At 56.0% G+C, this 16,687-nt stretch overlaps 1 protein-coding gene across 1 annotated transcript in view; it reads right to left on the bottom strand.

The window, feature by feature from the left end:
• Positions 1 to 12,628: 12,628 nt before the first annotated feature.
• FGD3 (FYVE, RhoGEF and PH domain containing 3) overlaps positions 12,629 to 16,687 on the bottom strand; it is a 69,969-nt gene continuing 65,910 nt past the window's right edge. The window contains exons 16-18 of the mRNA XM_025359229.1: positions 15,902 to 16,042; positions 14,184 to 14,324; positions 12,629 to 13,528 (exon numbers count right to left, since the gene is read on the bottom strand). Of these exons, the coding sequence (XP_025215014.1) occupies positions 13,277 to 13,528; positions 14,184 to 14,324; positions 15,902 to 16,042 (534 nt within the window). The 3' untranslated portion in view covers positions 12,629 to 13,276. The remainder of the gene's footprint in view (positions 13,529 to 14,183; positions 14,325 to 15,901; positions 16,043 to 16,687) is intronic.

Genomic DNA, 16,687 nt, shown 5'->3' with positions numbered 1-16,687 from the left:
TGACTCATCTCTGTGGCCCCAGAGCCCAGCGTGGGGCCGGGCACAGAGCAGGCACTGGTGAGGGTCTGAGGAACATGCAAATGAGACAGTCCGAATAGGTAATGCGGGCGATGACACTGGAAAACACCTGTTGTTCTTTTCTCTCCGCTCACCAAATTGAGCTCTAGTTCATAATATGGAATTTGGCTTCAGGCCATCCTGAGCTCAAACCCTGGTCCCGAGCCAGCTGACTTTGGGGTGGTCACCTGTAGCAGATGCCGTCTGTGCCTGCCATGTCGCCTCAGCCATGCCCACTCGGGGGGCCCTCAGCCCAACTTCCAGCTGCTGGAGACTCCCTCTGGGGGCCCGTATTAATCATACTTTTTATTTTCTGTATTCTGATGCTTTGACATCTTGGGGACTTGCTGACCCTGGAGTGACGGCCCCTCCCAGGGATAGCCAGTCCCTAGAGAGAGTAAAGGACTTGGCTGTGATCACGCCTTTCAAATGCAAACCAACCCAGAGCCCACATGCTACACCCCCTATCCGGGGCTCCCACACTCCGGGCCACCATCCCCCTGCACTCCTCACCCCGAGGCAGGTGCCAGACAATCAGCAAGAGCCTCCGTGCCCCAGAACCCACGGAAATGATTCGCAGCTGCCAGTACTCAGCCGGCTTACCCTGCCTTGCCCACACCTTCCTGCAAAACCACAGTAAAGGCTCCGGCCCACAGTCCCCCCATTCCCTCTGCCTGCTGACCAACCCTGGGGCTTCCCTGTGTGGCCCTGCGAGGCTGGAGGCCTCTTCCACTTTGGATCTGTGATAGCAAGCTATCTTCTCAATGGTAGTTGTCTACTGGTCTGCTGGCCTCACCATACCTGAATAATAACAAAACCAGAATCATCTTCAAACAGGTCCAAAGTCCCTCTGCTCAGGCAGGGCAGGCCGGAAACGTGGGAGAATGATGAATGGTCCCTAGAGAAGCCCTCAACCAGTGTCTCCAAGTGCCTCCGAGGTATTGGAGGGTAAATGCCCAGCTGGATGGTACCGGGGTGACTGTCTACCCTGTGAGAAGCCAGCACTGAATTGGCGTTCACCGCTCCTGTTGAACATAAACAGTCTCCCAGGGCATCAGTATCAGACAAGACCACTTCAACATCTTGTCTTGGCACAGAAAAAACAACGTCAAAGTCACAGGCCAAGTGTGGTGGCTCACGCCTGTAATCCTGCCACTTTGGGAGGCTGATGCAGGTGGATAACCTTGAGCCCAGGAGTTCAGCCAAGACCAGCCTGGCTAACATGGCAAAACCCTGTCTCTACTAAAAAATACAAAAATTAGCTGGGCATGGTGGTAGGTACCTGTAATCCCAGCTACTTGAAAGGCTGAGGCAGCAGAATTGTTTGAACCCGGGAGGCAGAGGTTGCAGTGAGCTGAGATTGTGCCATTGCACTCCACCTGGGTGACAGAGCGAGACTTCGTCTCAAAAAAAAAAAAAAAAAAAAAAAAAAAGGAAAAAGTCACTGGAAAGACAATACCAACATCCTGGGTGATACAAGTGGCTGCTGTTTCATACCAATTGCAGCTTGAGCCTCATTTCATTCCTCTGCTTTCTGATGGAATGTATTAAGATACCCAAGCATAGAATTGCTCCTAATAGCATCCAATGCAGACTGGCTTCCGACCCCCCTCAAAACCACCTAACACAGCCCAAATCCTACTCCACATCCTCCCTAACAGCATCCCACTGCAACGCCCTAAGCTTTCCCAACGCATGTGCTCCCGCTCATTGCCGCAAGTCTGCAAACCCAACTTCGTTCATCAGCAGATGTGTTCTGGGGCTATTAACTGGAGGGATGGAGTAGTAGCTACCAGACTCCCCTGCAGACTAAGGTCCAGTTGCCTCCAGACCTAGTTGCTTAGCTACCCACCCTGTGTGTTAGTGTTCCAGGGTCCCTGCAACAAAGTACCACAAATCGGGGTCTCAAAACAAAGGCATTCTTGGTACTCCTTGGCTTGTAGCTGCACCACTTCAATCCCTACCTCCATCACCACATCTCTGTGTCTTCTCTTCTTATCGGGACACTAATTATCGGATTTATGGCCCATCCTAATTCAGTATGACTTCTATATCTAACTATATCTGCAAAGATCTTATTTCCAAATAAAATCACATTCTGATGTTCCAGGCAGACATAAATTTGTGGGTACACTATTCAACTCACTACAGTGGGAACCCCTAAAGGTTGCTGTGGTCCCTTGTTCAAAATGCATTCACCTCATCCCAATATCCTCCAAAGTCTGAGCACATTCCAAAAGGGAGAAAAGGAGCCGGGCGCGGTGGTTCACGCCTGTAATCCCAGCACTTTGGGAGGCCGAGGCGGGTGGATCACGAGGTCAGGAGATCGAGACCATCCTGGCTAACACAGTGAAACTCCATCTCTACTAAAAATACAAAAAATTAGCCGGGCGTGGTGGCGGCGCCTGTAGTGCCAGCTACTCGGGAGGCTGAGGCAGGAGAATGGCAGGAACCCGGGAGGTGGAGTTTGCAGTGAGCCGAGATCGCGCCACTGCACTCCAGCCTGGGCGACAGAGCAAGACTCCATCTCAAAAAACAAACAAACAACAACAACAACAACAACAAATAAATAAAAAGGGAGAAAGGGAAGAAACGAAAGGGTCTCTTGGTCCTAAGTAAGTCTGAGACCCAGCAGGCAAGTTCCATTAGGTTTCATGATCTGAAAATAATCCTCAGTGGCTCAGTGTTCTGTCCTCTGGGACTGTGTTGTTGGCCCTGCACTCTGGGGCCTTGGCAGCAGCAGCAGCCACCCTCCTGCCACCTGCCCCCCGCAGGCCCGCCCCTAGCCTGTCTCTGTATCCATGCCTGCTGTCCTCCAAGGCATTCTTCCTTCATTTCATCCCATCTCCATGCCTTTCTTTTTTCTTTTCTTTTTTTTTTTTTTTTAAAGATGGAGTCCCACTCTGTCACCCAGGCTGGAGTGCACTGGTGTGATCTCGGCTCACTGCAAGCTCCGCCTCCTGGGTTCACGCCATTCTCCTGCCTCAGCCTCCCGAGTAGCTGGGACTATAGGCACCCACCATCAGGCCCGGCTAAATTTTTGTATTTTTTTTTAGTAGAGACGGGGTTTTCACCATGTTAGCCAGGATGGTCTTGATCTCCTGACCTCATGATCTGCCTGCCTCAGCCTCCCAAAGTGCTGAGATTACAGGCGTGAACCACCGCACCTGGCCCCCCGCCTTTCAATTCAGGCTGGCAGTGTTTCTGCTGGTGCAACATTCTCAGAAATCTTGTTGGTCTCCTGTGTAGTTTACAGGGACCCATGCCATCAGACAAGAGGCTCTATCCACAGATCATTCCTGGATAACCTCATCTCTATTCCTCAGTTCCACTGAGATGGCTGATTGGATCCACGAGTCACATTCATAATGTCTTCAACAAAATGTCTAGCAACACCCTTGGTGTTCTCTTCACACTTTCTTTCCACACTTTCTCAATAGTGAATCTGCTAATTTTAGCAATCTGGACAGGCTAAGGGCTTCCCAGATTACCAAGTACAGTTCCTTTTTGCTTAACAGTTCCTTCCTCGATTTATCTCTTTTCTCTTAAAAGAGATAAATTGCTACAAGCAGCAAAAACAAACCAGGCCACACCTTCCACACCGTTTGGAAATCTCCTACTTTCTACCCAACACTAGAATGTAGTTCAGCCAACTTCTCTACCACTCTATAACAGATCACTTTTCCTCCTCTTTCCAATAGCATGTTCCTTACTCTCTTCTAAGGCCTCACCAGAAGCACCTGTGATGTTCATATTTCTACGAACATTCTGTTCTTTTTTTTTTTTTTTTCTTTTTTGAGATGAAGTTTGCTCTGTTGCCCAGGCTAGAGTGCAGTGGTACGATCTCAGCTCATTGCAACCTCTGCCTCCTGGGTTTAAGTGATTCTCTGCCTCAGCCTCCCCAGTAACTGGGACTACAGGCACATGCCACCACACCCAACTAATTTTCATATTTTTAGTAGAGACGGGGTTTCACCATATTGGTCAGGCTAGTCTTGAACTCCTGACCTCGTGATCTGCCTGCCTCGGTCCCCCAAAGTGCTGAGATTACAGGTGTGAGCCACGGCACCTGGCCTGTTCTTCATGACATATATATTATTTAAGATGATAGATTTCGATCAGGTGTGATGACTCATGCCTGTAATCCCATCACTTTGGGAGGCCAAGCCAGGTGGATCACCTGAGGTCAGTAGTTCGAGACCAGCCTGCCCAACATGGTGAAACTCTGTCTCTACTGAAAATACAAAGAATTAGCCAGGCGTGGTGGCGGGCGACTGTAATCCCAGCTACTTGGGAGGCTGACGCAGGAGAATCGCTTGAACCTGGGAGGCAGAGGCTGCAGTGAGCCGAGATCATACCATTTGCACTCCAGCCTGGGCAACAAGAGTGAGACTCTTTTCTCAAAAAAAAGACGATAGATTTCTCTATATTTTCTCTTTGATTTCTAATCCTCATGAGGAGTACCTTAAATAAATGTCCACTTTTCTACCAACAAGCACTTGAAAGCCATCTGGGCTTTTTCTATCAAGCACCTCAAAACTCTTCCAGCTTCTACCCATTACTCAACTCCAAAGCTACTTTTGCATTTTCAAAAATTTGTCACAACAGCACCTCACTTCCTGGTGCAAAATCTGTATTAGTTTTCTAGGGCTACCATACAAATTAATTCTCTCACAGTTCTGGAGTCCAGGAGTCTAAAATCTAGGTGTTGGCAGGGCCAAGACCCCTTTGAAAGCTCTAGGGGAGGAGGATCCTTCCTTGCCTCTTCCTAGTTTCTGGTGACTCCCAGAAATCCTTGATATTCTTTGGCTTGTAGAGGCATCACTCCAATCTCTGCCTCTGCTCTCCCATGGCCTTCTTCCCTGTGTGTATCTCTCCTCTTTTTTTTCGAGATGGAGTCTTGCTCTGTCGCCCAGGCTAGAGTGTAGTGGCGTGACCTTGGCTCACTGCAACCTCCACTTCCTGGATTCAAGTGATTCTCCTGCCTCAGCCTCCCCAGTAGCTGGGACTACAGCCGTGCGCCACCACATCAGATACTTCTTGTATTTTTAGTAGAGACGGGGTTTCACCATGTTGGGCAGGCTGGTCTCGATCTCCTGACCTCGTGATCCACCCAGCTTGGCCTTCCAAAGTGCTGGGATTACAGGTGTGAGCCACTGCACCCGGCCCTTTTCTTTTCTTACAGGGGCAAAAATCACTGGATTTAGGGGCTATCCTAATCTAATGTGGCTGTTACAACTCTCATTCATATTAATGCTGCCTCAACATCCATCTTGTCCTGTCGCTGGCTTGTCACACCTGAGCTATATATTTGGACACAGTCTCCACGCAGTTCCTGTTTTTGCATTTTGGATAGATAAGGTCTCATACTCTGAACTGCAGGATCACCTTACTTCTGCTTTAAGTCTGGTGAACTTGACAATGTAGCCAAGTTCCGGTGCTTACCCTCATGCTTCCTTTAAATCAACCAATGAGCCCCTGACTTGGGAAACCCACGTAGATAACACCCTGGACCCCAGTAAAGGCTTTGGTCCCCAGATCCCCCTCTCTTTCTCCTTACCTGCTGCTGAGCACGTGTCCCAGACGTCCCCTCCCTTTCCCGTGGCCCTTGTGAAGCATGCTGCCCTCTGCTTCCTGGGCTTTGTGAATTAGAAACTCAATCCTTTTGCCATTTTGGTCTGAGGTCCCCCACTGACTAAACCGAACCTGACCTAAATGCCTCACTTAAGTCACAAACAGTGACCTCATCTTAACTTAACAAATTACATCCCAGTTCCAAATCAGGCCACATGCTGAGGTTCTGGATGGACATGGAATTTGGAGGTGACATTATTCAACACACTGTACCTTGTATTGACTTTCAGCCTTTCTCTGCCTCAATCTCCACTCCCCTACTCGGTTTCCTAGATCACCTCCCAAATAAACTCCTTACATTGAAATCTACATAGCAGGGCCTGCTACGGGAGAACACGCCTCAGGCATGGCCTCCCCATGCTGAGCCGCAGAGTACTTCTCTCCGTGCAGGTGAGGGCAATAGCCCTTTCCTCTGAGGTTTTGTTGAGGGCAGAGGAGAGAATCCTCTTGTCTCACAGAGCAAAATATTCACTTCATGACTCCGGGAAGAGGGGTGCTTTGAGACTATACCCCAATATAATTTTTCTTTTTCTTTTCTTTTCTTTTCTTTCTTTTCTTTTTTTTTTTTTTTTTGAGATGGAGTCTCGCTTTGTCACCAGGCTGCAGTGCAGTGGCGCGGTCTCGGCTCACTGCAACCTCTGCCTCCCAGGTTCAAGCGATTCTCCTGCCTCAGCCTCCCGAGTAGGTGGGACTATAGGTACGCACCACCACGCCCAGTTGATTTTTGTATTTTTAGTAGAGATAAGGTTTCACCATGTTGGCCAGGATGGTCTCAATCTCTTGACCTCGTGATCCACCTGCCTCAGCCTCCCAAAATGCTTTACTGGCATGAGCCACCGCGCCAGCCATGATTTTTCTTAAATGTGAATGGGCTGTTCAGGTGTCTGCAGTTTTTCAATGTCTCTTCGGAACAGATGTTGTTGGAAGGGGTGGATCTTTTTTTTTTTGAGATGGAGTCTTGCTTTATTGCCCAGACTGGAGTGCAGTGGTGCAATCACGGCTCACTGCAACCTCCGCCTCCTGTGCTCAAGCAATTCTCCTGCCTCAGTCTCCTGAGTAGCTGGGATTACAGGCATCCACCACCATGCCTGGATGATGTTTTTGTATTTTTAGTAGAGATGGGATTTCACCACGTTGGCCAAGCTGGTCTCAAACTCCTGACCTCAGGTGATCCGCCTGCCTTGGCCTCCCAAAGTGCTGGGATTACAGCGTGAGCCACCGCGCCTAGCCAGGGGTGGATAATTTACGTGAGTTTTGATAAGGTAAAGGGAAAGCCAAGCTTCCTTTCTGAGACAGAGATTCATCAGGAAGTTGTGTGTAGAATTTACAGTGGGCAGCACTGGGGCACTGAAGACTAACTAAGCTTTCTGAGGGGGCCAGGCCTGGCCCCGGCAGAAAAGAGGAAGAGATGCTATGAGCCTGGATGCTGGGTGGGGGAAATATGGCCCAGGCAGGACATTTTGGAGAGCAGAGGCTGATCCATGCAAAACAGTGGCTGCTGGGTGGAGAAGGACAGCAGTTAGCAGTAAACCTGACTCCACGTGACATTTATTGACTCATGACTAACTACTCCAGATGAAACCAGAGATCTGACTTCCTCCCACCTCTGTTTGGGTCTCACTGGGAGGCTCTTCCGGTTCCAAGATGGCCGCCCAAGCTCAGCAGCCAGGCTCCCTCCTGCCATGGGGGGTGGGGGGGTGGGGAGGCCATCTTGGGCCATGTGACCTTGCAAACCAATCACTGTGACCAAGGGAATGGGGATGCTGATTGGCTCGGGTCGAGTCAGAGGCCCCCGAAGTGGAGTCTTCCTGAAACACCTTCACTTTCCAGAAATTCGGGGCTCAGCTGACACACACCCAGCCTCCAGCTCTTTCTCTCTTAGGTGATGATACCCATTGCTGTCCCCAAGCCTCCAGGGCACAGCCTTGTGTTTGCCCCGCCCTGGCTAGACAGGAAGGGCTGAGTCCAGCCTGGGGCCAGTGCTGGGCATCCCTCAACAGGGTGGGAGGAAGCCCAAGGGAGCAAGGACAGAAGCGTGGAAGTGGGCAGGCTGCTGCCGTCAGGGACCCCGGGAACACTCATGTCCAAGGCAGCACTAAGGCCTGCACCTCCTGTGGCCCAGCTGGAAGGGGCCTTAGCGCACGAGGGATTCAGGGGCCATGGAGCCCGACAGCTGGGAGATGGCATGTGGCTGCTGTCCGACCACACCGTTGTCATCCTGGCTAAGCTGCAGCCTTCCGGAGGCTTGCGGGAGCCTCTGTCAGAGCTTCCCACCTGGGCGCAGGGCACTGAGCCCGTAAATCCACCAAGGCAGTGTGAGGAGAGCGGGGTAGGCCCTGAGGCCGGGCGGCCCAGGCGGCTGCTTTTCAGGATAGAATGTGCAGAATGTGGGGTGCCTGCCTGGGTGCTCCCCGATGGCCTGCCCTGCCTCCCTTTTTGGCCCACCCAGACCTTCAGTTTTATGTAACACCCCTGGAACTGCGGGAGGAGCCCTGGAGGTAGACGGAGCCCGTGGCTCCAGCGGGTCCCTTTCCTCAACCTCAGTTTTCTCCCCAGTATATGGGGAGGAATCCTCCATCCAGAGTAACGATGTGAATGATGTTGTGGGCAGGGAGCAGCCTGGCCTCTTGTTGCAGCCAGCTGCTGCAGAGACCAGCAGGTGCCCCTCAGGAACTGTAAATGCTTCAACCTGGGGCAAGAGGGAGGTCCTGAGGGGAAGGGTGGAGGGGCCTGGACCATACCTGCCCAGTGCCAGGCGCTGCCTGCATGGACATAGTATTTCAGCTTCAGAGCCAACCACCACTGGCCCTGCCTACTGGGGCCCAGAAAGTAGGGTGTCTTGGGGTGGGTGCCTGAAGGAATGGGCTGTGGGGTCATGATGCAGCCGCCCCCAGGAACCACTGGGCCCAAAGCTCCCCCTGGATGGCCCTGGAGGGGTCATCCAGAGGGATTTTGCAGGCAGAAACACAGCAAGCAGCCCCAAGGGAAGGTGAGCCCACCGTTCTTCCTGCATGCTCAGTGCCAGAACTGGCTGCTCAGAGGGGCTTGGATTCTGGAAAGTGGGAGATGTTCCTGGGGCAGCTGGTGATAAGACAGAGTTCTGGAGGCCTCCATGGCTGCAGGGAGGGCAGGGCTGGGACTACCCAAAGGCCTGGGCTCTGGCCTCTGGGGTAAGCCGCCCTCTTAGGCTGGGGCTTGTGGGGGCCAGTGGCTTTTCAGAGGTGCTGTCCTTCTGCGGATCCTGCTGCCTCCGTGGGATGGTGGGAGGCAGGCACAGCGGGAATTGGACTGACCTGCATCCCAGTCTCCCTCTGCCCATGTCCTGGGGACATGGACGCTTGTTTGGGTCTTAGTGTGCCCGTGTTTACAACAGGACCAACCATCTGAGAAGGAGCTGACTCTGATGTCCCCGAGACCCAGGACGGTGAGTGAGGCAGGCGAGCACTGGGCTTTATGACCTCAGACAGCCTCTACTTTCCCATCTATAAAATGAGGATCCCAGACCCAAAGTGCTCAGGGCCCCTATGGCAAGGCAGGAGTTACTGAGCCTTTCCAAGGCTATGGATAGGTATTCACTGAGCACCTGCTGTGGGCCAGGCTCTGCTAGAGGGGCTGCTTCCTGCCCTCTTGGAGCTTCTAATCTATGTGGGAAAAGAGAGGTTAAACCAGAGAGCAAATGGCTAAACAAACAAGTGGAGAGGCTGGAGGGCTGTCTGCGGAGGCGGCGTCTGAGCACAGTGAGTGTTGAGGAGGTGGCCCACGAAGCCCTGCAGGAGGAGCCCCCAGGCCCAGGGAACAGCATGTGCCAAGGCCCCAGGAGGAAAGGAGGCTGGTGGTTCTGAAGGCCAGGTAGCTGCAGCCTGGTGATGGGGCTGAAAGTGTAACTGTGCCTGGGGCTACAGGTGGTGTTTGGTCCCCTATCCCAGAAGTCCAAATGATGCTCAGTGCACTTCCCTATGGGACAGGGCACTCAGGAGGCCCGCCTCCCCTGTGTGGTGGCCCAGGCTGAGCCCCCAAAGAGTCTGCTAGCAGTACCTGGTGCATGAGCAAATGGAAGAAAAGTAAATTAGGGGCCGGATGCAGTGGCTCATGCCTGTAATCCCAGCAATTTGGGAGGCCGAGGCGGGTAGATCCCCTGAGGTCAGAAATTTCAGACCAGCCTGGCCAACATGGTGAAACCCCATCCCTACTAAGAATACAAAAATTAGCTAAGTGTGGTGGTGTGCACCTGTAATCCCAATTACTGGGGAGGCTGAGGCGGAGGGTGCAGTGAGCTGAGATCGCACCACTGCACTCCAAGCCTGGGTGACAGAGCGAGACTCCATCTGAAAAAAAAAAAAAATGAATGAGGGAATCCTAGACAGCCCCTAACTCACTGCGTGACCTTGGGAACGTGCACTTCCCTCTCTGGGTCTCAGTTTCACTGCTGCCAAAACGCCTTCTCAGTCATCATTCTCCTCTCAGGCAGCTGCGGAGCACTGGGCTTGCAGCAGGCCCTCCTGGAAGCTCATTCATCTTCCCCAGGACTGCCAGGCTGCAGCCAGCACCCTGCTCTGGGCCTAGTAAGGTGGGGTGTGCCGGGTGGGGAACCTGCCCATGGCAGGAGCACACTCCTTCCCCTCTGTCCTGGTTTCCTCTCACCGCCCACCACCGCTTGCTCCTGTGAAAGCCTTTCAGCTCTGGTGTCCACTGTGCTCCAACCTTAGCCCTTGGGCTGGTACCAGGAGCCCCCATCCTGCAGGCTAGCGTGCGGGGGAGCCTCAGAAGGGCCCCCAGCCCAGTCCCTCCCTGACTCCTGTGGTGATGGACTCCCCAGACTCTGTGCTGCCCCATTCCACGTTCTTCAGGCCCGAGACACCAGGAGCTACCTCCCACTCAGCCACAGGCATCCCTTCCTCCAACCCAGGGAGTGGTCTCCTATGCCTCTGGAGGCGGTGGCCTTGGGGAGAAAGGGCAGGGAAGATGGTAAAGAGGCCAAAAGCCAGCGTGCGTCCAGCATGCATCCAGGCTCCGCCACTCCATTAATGGGCAGTGGAGCGTGCCCAAGCCCTGGACTGTGGGGTGGGAGGGCCGGAACGTGGGGTGGGGCAGTGTGTGGCGAGAGGCCAGGCCCAGGCAGCACCGACGCCCCGGTGTGGAGGCCCCCGTGGCAGCCAGCTCCCCAGCAGCATCTTTGGTGGGGTGTCCCACAGGAGGGGTCTCTGAGGACAGACCCTAGGAAGGCCGGATCTGTAAGGGCGCCGCACGTAGGCTCTGCATGCCGGAGGCCTCTCACTGCCCCCGTCTGAGCCTCAGCTTCCTCTTTTGGAAAAAGTGGGAACAACAGCCTACAGCCACCAGTGTGAGAGCAAACAAGCTCCCAGCAGGACGGGCCTCGCAGCAGGTGGCAGAGTCCGGGGGCATGCCCTGCCCCAGACCTGCGGTGACGCACCTTGTCCCTGCCTCCCAGCGGACTAGCCAGACTGGTGAGTGCAAGACAGAGGGCTTGAGGCTAGGGGACTCACCATGGCGACCCCCACAGCACAGTCTTCGGCCCCAGCAGACCCCTGCCCTGCTGGATTCACCATGCCCGGCAGGCCAATTCCAGGTGCCTGCTCAGTGCCAGAGCTGTGGGGCTCTGGGGGTGTCCTCTCTCTGACTCAGTTTCCTCAGCTGTCAAGTGGGGATTTCCTGGGGTTGTGGTGAGATGGCAGAAATGGAACTACTGGAGCAGGCAGAGGACGGAGTCCTGACCCTTCAAAGAAGGGCCTCATGAGGGCTGCCGCGGATGCTCAGTAGATGTGTGTGAGGGAGCGGCTCCGCCACTGCTCCGTAGGGGATGAATGTGGGTCAGAGCTCAGATCTGCAGGGCAGAAGGCAGGGCCAGCGGCTGGGGTCCCCTTGAGGCCTCTTCCACCCCGTCCCTAGCTGGGTGAGGGGCTTTGCTGCTTCCTTAAGCAGCAGCTGGAGCTGGTCGGGGCACCTCTGTGCAGCTAGAAAGGTCTGATCCCGTCTCCCCCGGCGGGCACTGTCCAGTGTGGAAGCATGCACGTTGTTTAGCATGCCTGAGCCTCAGTTTCCTCCGTGTGAAGTGGGACTAGAACATCCAGCACAGTGTGGGAAGCAGTGGCAGAGGCCCGGGTAGCCAGCAGGGGCTCCATGTGCAGTGGCTGCAGCATCCAAGCACGGCCCAGCTAGAGCTCATGGGAGCTCACCCTCGCCCTCACCTGTGCCCCCATCTCAGCTGTCCCCCACTCACCTGTGCCCCCACTCACCTGTGCCATCTCAGCTGTCCCCCACTCACCTGTGCCCCCATCTCAGCTGTCCCCCACTCATCTGTGCCCCCATCTCAGCTGTCCTCCACTCACCTGTGCCCCCACTCACCTGTGCCCCCATCTCAGCTGTCCCCCACTCACCTGTGCCCCATCTCAGCTGTCCCCCACTCACCTGTGCCCCCATCTCAGCTGTCCCCCCAACCCGTGTTCCCAGCTCACCTGCCCCCCACCTGGGATCAGTCTCCCATTTCTGGCTCCTCCCCCTGCCCTCTCAGCCCCCGGTAGGTGCCCTCCATGTCTTCCTAGGTGTCTCCACATGGTGCTATATGGATATTAGAGGAGTGGGGGTCCTGACCAGTGAGCATCCCCCATCACTGGTCCCTAAATTCCCCCACTCTCTCCCAGAGGCCCTTGGGGCTCTGGTGCAAAGAGCACCCGCACCCCAGTGGCCTCTGCAAGGTCCCCACTGGCACCATCTCGAGTGCCCTGCACCCCACCCTCCCCATCTCTGAGCCTGGCCATCTTCACCTGCCATCTGCCCACCCTGGGCAGGACAACAGATGCAGAACTGCTCTCCAGGCGGTGTGCGGTCCCATCACCCTTGTCCCTCAACCTTTTATCAGTCAGCCCACCTTGTGGGGGGACCCCGCTGAGGGGCTCAGGAGAGAGCACTGAGGCTGCGCCACTGCCAGTGGCCAGTGTTTATTTATGCAGATAAGCACTGTGTGCCACCAGCATCAGGAACAGCCACAAATCTCATGCGTCTGCCACTCAGTGGCTGGGGTAAGTCCCAGCAGAGCTTCCGAGTGCAGTTATTTAGGAACCGTGAGTCCAGCTAGGACGTGGCAGGTCCACCTCCTGGGGGCTGGAGGCAGGACCTCAGGAGAGGACAGAGAAGGGAGGTGGGAAGCGAGTCATGATTCAGCTCACACGGTGTAGACAGGCTGGGCAGAGGCGGGGGTGGACCACACTGCAGACTGGCCGGATGTGGCTGTCCCTGGCAGTGCCCATGCTGCCTCCTTCTGCCTTCTGGGCCAGCACCACCACACGACCCGTATGGATGATGGTTACTGTGGCAGTCGGCCCCTGCTCTGGGCCACACTGCTGGGGCTGGAGGCCAGGCTCTTAACCAAGACTTGCTGGGTGACCCTTGGCCAGTGGCTGCCCCTCTCTGGGCCTCAGTTTCCTTCCCTCCAAAGCCAAGTGTCCTGAGCTCTGGGCTGTTGGCCCACCCTCAGCAGTCCAGGGCGCTCTTCATCTGGCCTCTGACGCCACCTCCCAGGAGAGCACAGGCCCAATGTGGTGGAGTACAGGGCAGCGGGAGACTCAGCTCACGGAGCAGCTGTGCCCATAGGGACCTGAGGCTGCAGGGTCCCCGGGCTGTCCTGGGCCGTGTCCCCACGGGCAGCAGTGCTCAGGGTCTCCAGCCATCGCTGCTGCAGCTCTGCGGAGGGGGCGCTCAGGTACCAGGATTGCTTGGCCCACTGCAGCTTCCACACATGCCCGGAGTCCAGCCTCTCCTCAGGGTCCGGCACACTCAGTTTGCAGCCGGGGAGAGGGATGGTGCGGGGCAGCCGGCCGTCCTGCAGCAGAGGAGCAGATGGTCAGCGGTGCCTCAGCTTCCCGGCCTCGGGCTCACCTCAGTGACAGGGGCCTCTCCCAGGAAGCCACTCCCAGACCCTTGCAACACAAGGCAGGTGCTGAGCCCGAGGGGCCTGGTGGCTGTGCCTGCACTGCCTTTGTCAACAGGAGGACAGTTGGTGGGGGGACCCACTGGTTCTCCCCGAGGGAGGATATAGGGGAGGGGATGCCTTGCCCCCCTCACCAGACCCCCAGACTCCATGGCCTCCTTTGGGCTGTCTGGCCCCTGGGGAGGCGAGGCAGGACAGGCCAGTCCCTGTGACAGAGCAGCAACTGGGGCTCCAAGGGGCCAGGCCAGGGCTGTGTGGGTTCCTGAGTCTCACCTGACAGGTTCTGTGGCTCCTGGCCACCCTTTGTGCCCCCTTGGCCCACCCCTCCTTGCACCCTGGCTGGCTCTGGGGTCCACCCAGGTGCCAGTAGGTTCTGTCTCCTGTGACTGGGGAGCAGAGGGAATCCTGCGCTGCTGGGGAAACTGAGGCCCCAGGTAACACTGCTCAAGCAGGTGGGCCCCAGCTGGTGGCACAGGCTTGCTGTGGGAGCCTCAGGCCTGAGGCTCTGGGCTGCTGGCCCAAGGCCTGGGGGCGTGGGGACACGTACCTGGCTGCCTCCCTGCACGTGCAGCACCTGGGGATCCGACGTGGGGATGGCAGCCCACACCTCGCTCCAGGTCTCACCACTGTCTGACAGCTGCAGGGGGCCGCAGAGCAGGCTGGGCTGGGGGTCTGCAGCGGGTGTCTTCTGCGGATACAAAGACACAGGTTGGGGCAGTCTCGCCTGCAGTGGTCACGCCCTGTTCTGAGGAGGCTGGGGCAGGGCCAGGGCCACTGCTTGGGAGGAGCTGGCTGTGGAGACCTGGCCAAGGCCTGCACAGAGACTGGGACCAGCCGCACCCAGCTTCCAAGGGTCACTAGAAGCCTGCAGGACGTAGGCGTGTGTGGTATCAGGCGGGGTTTGCAGGTAGGGCTCTCTAAGGGGAGGGTGTCCATATGCTGGGTCAGGACACATCAAAATCACAGGAAAACCCAACAGCAAGTACCTGAGGGTAGGTCACGGGACAGGGACTTCACGCGTGTCAGTTCTACACACACCGTATACATGCGTGTGCATGCACACACAGCACACACACACACCACACGTGCCACACACAGGCCCTCCCTCTGTCGTGTCACTGTTGGAGCTACTGTCCACCATTTGGACATGGCTTAGACACCCCCTGCCAGAGCTGGACCCCTCAGACCTGGGCCCCCCTTCGAGGCCAGAGTCCACCTTACAGGACCCTGGAGGCCCGTGCCCCAAGGACCTGGCGCTCTCAGAACACACTTCGGTATTTAAATTGCAGGCATGAGGGAGCTCAGTGGGCAGAGCAAGGTCCTTCTTCACCATCGAGACCATTCAACGCTCAGTCCTAATAGACTTACATCCTTGACTTCTGAGACCGAGGACCTAGGTCAGGGCTCCAACCACAGCTGTAAGTCAGAGCAGCTGGGACCCTAAAAACCCACTGACCCCCCGATCACCTGACTGAGCCTCTATGAGGGAAATCAACACTAGAAGCTTCCCAGGAGACCCCAGCGTGCAGCCGGCACTGCGAACCGCAGGCTGTGTCGAGTGCAGAGAAAGGGCGATGAGCTTTTCTGGAAGCTCATGTTTTCTTTTTCAGCTTTCCTGCAACCCCCCAGAATAGACTGTGTTCTTGAGGAAAGAAGGCAGGGAAAGCAGCAGCCACTCTCAGAAAGAGGAGTGGAGGAGGAACAGAGGAAGAGAAGGAGAGGAGTGTGGGGGAGAAGAAGATGGGGAGGAGGAGAGGGAGCAGGAGGAGGAGGGAGAGGAGAAGGAGAAAGACAGGGACGCAGAGGGAGAGGAAGGAGGGGGAAGAGGAGGAGGAGAAGGGGAGCGGGAGGAGGAGGGGGGGGTGCCTGCCTCCAGGGCCCTGCGCACCCTCTGACAGCTGGAGGTGAGGCAGGCTGAGACAAGGGCAGTGTCTCCCCTCAGGTGGGCCTCAAGGCCTGGACTTGAGGGCAGCTTCAATCCATGCCCTCCAACCAGGTGACCAGGAGTGACACTTGTTCCCATCTAACTCCTAGATGCAAATGGTTCCCAAGCCTTGGCCGTGGCTGGTCCCGAGAAGCCAGTGTGCACACACGGGATCTTCCGAGTGTGTTCCCAGCCTGGGGGTCCCACTGAGACACACCCACATCTGTCCTGGCCCCAGGGACGCCCGAAAGCAGAGGCAGCTGGAGCTGCTGGGCACAGAAGCAGGTGTCTGGAGGCTCTGCCACACTGCCAGGAGGGGAGCAGGAGCTGGGAGCACCCACCTCTGTGCTCTGCTTGGGCTCGGCCGGAGCCTCGGGGCTGGGGCTCTCGGGGGCCACTGGCTGTGTCAGGAAGCACTCTCTGCAGACGCGGCTCTGCCGGCTGTTCTCGGCCTTGAACTCGGAGCACTTCCCACAGATGACCTGCCAAACAGAGGGCACCTGTGACCCCAGCACCCTGGGGCAGAGGATTATCCAGGAAGAGGCCAGAGGAGAGGTGGAGTGGGCGGGAGGAGACTTAACACAGTGTGGGGAGGCGTAAGGGCTTCTCCTTGACGTAAAGGGGGGAATCCTGTCTGAGGGCAGAGAGCAAGGCTGACCTTGCTGGGCATCTGGTATCCACCCTCCTGTCCTGGAGGGTCCAGAGTCCAGGAGTCTGTGTGCATGGGAGGAAGAGTGGGAAGAGCCGCCAAGCACACGGGAAGACACCCCATCACTGGCCATCAGGGAAATGCAAATCAAATTCACAACCAGAAACCACCTCTCACCCCTCAGCACGGCTATCTTCCAGACCAACAATGACAACAGCAACGAAAAGAAAATAGTGTTGGCACGATGTGGAGACATCGGAATCCTTGCACTATTGGTGGGAAGCAAGCTGGCGCAGCCTCTGTGGGAAGCAGTAGGGTGGCTCCTCTGCTTCCCACAGAGTTAAACACAGAGTTACCATACGATGCAACAGTTCCACTCGGGGCATGTACCCAAAAGAACTGAAAGGAGGATCTGAAGGGATGTTTGTACACTCATGTCCATAGCAGCGTTACTCACAATAGCCAAAAGCTGGAGGCA

Source organism: Theropithecus gelada, chromosome 15 (assembly GCF_003255815.1).
Source record: "Theropithecus gelada isolate Dixy chromosome 15, Tgel_1.0, whole genome shotgun sequence".
In the NCBI taxonomy this organism is placed as follows: domain Eukaryota; kingdom Metazoa; phylum Chordata; class Mammalia; order Primates; family Cercopithecidae; genus Theropithecus; species Theropithecus gelada.
This window is presented reverse-complemented; position numbering and strand designations above follow the sequence as displayed.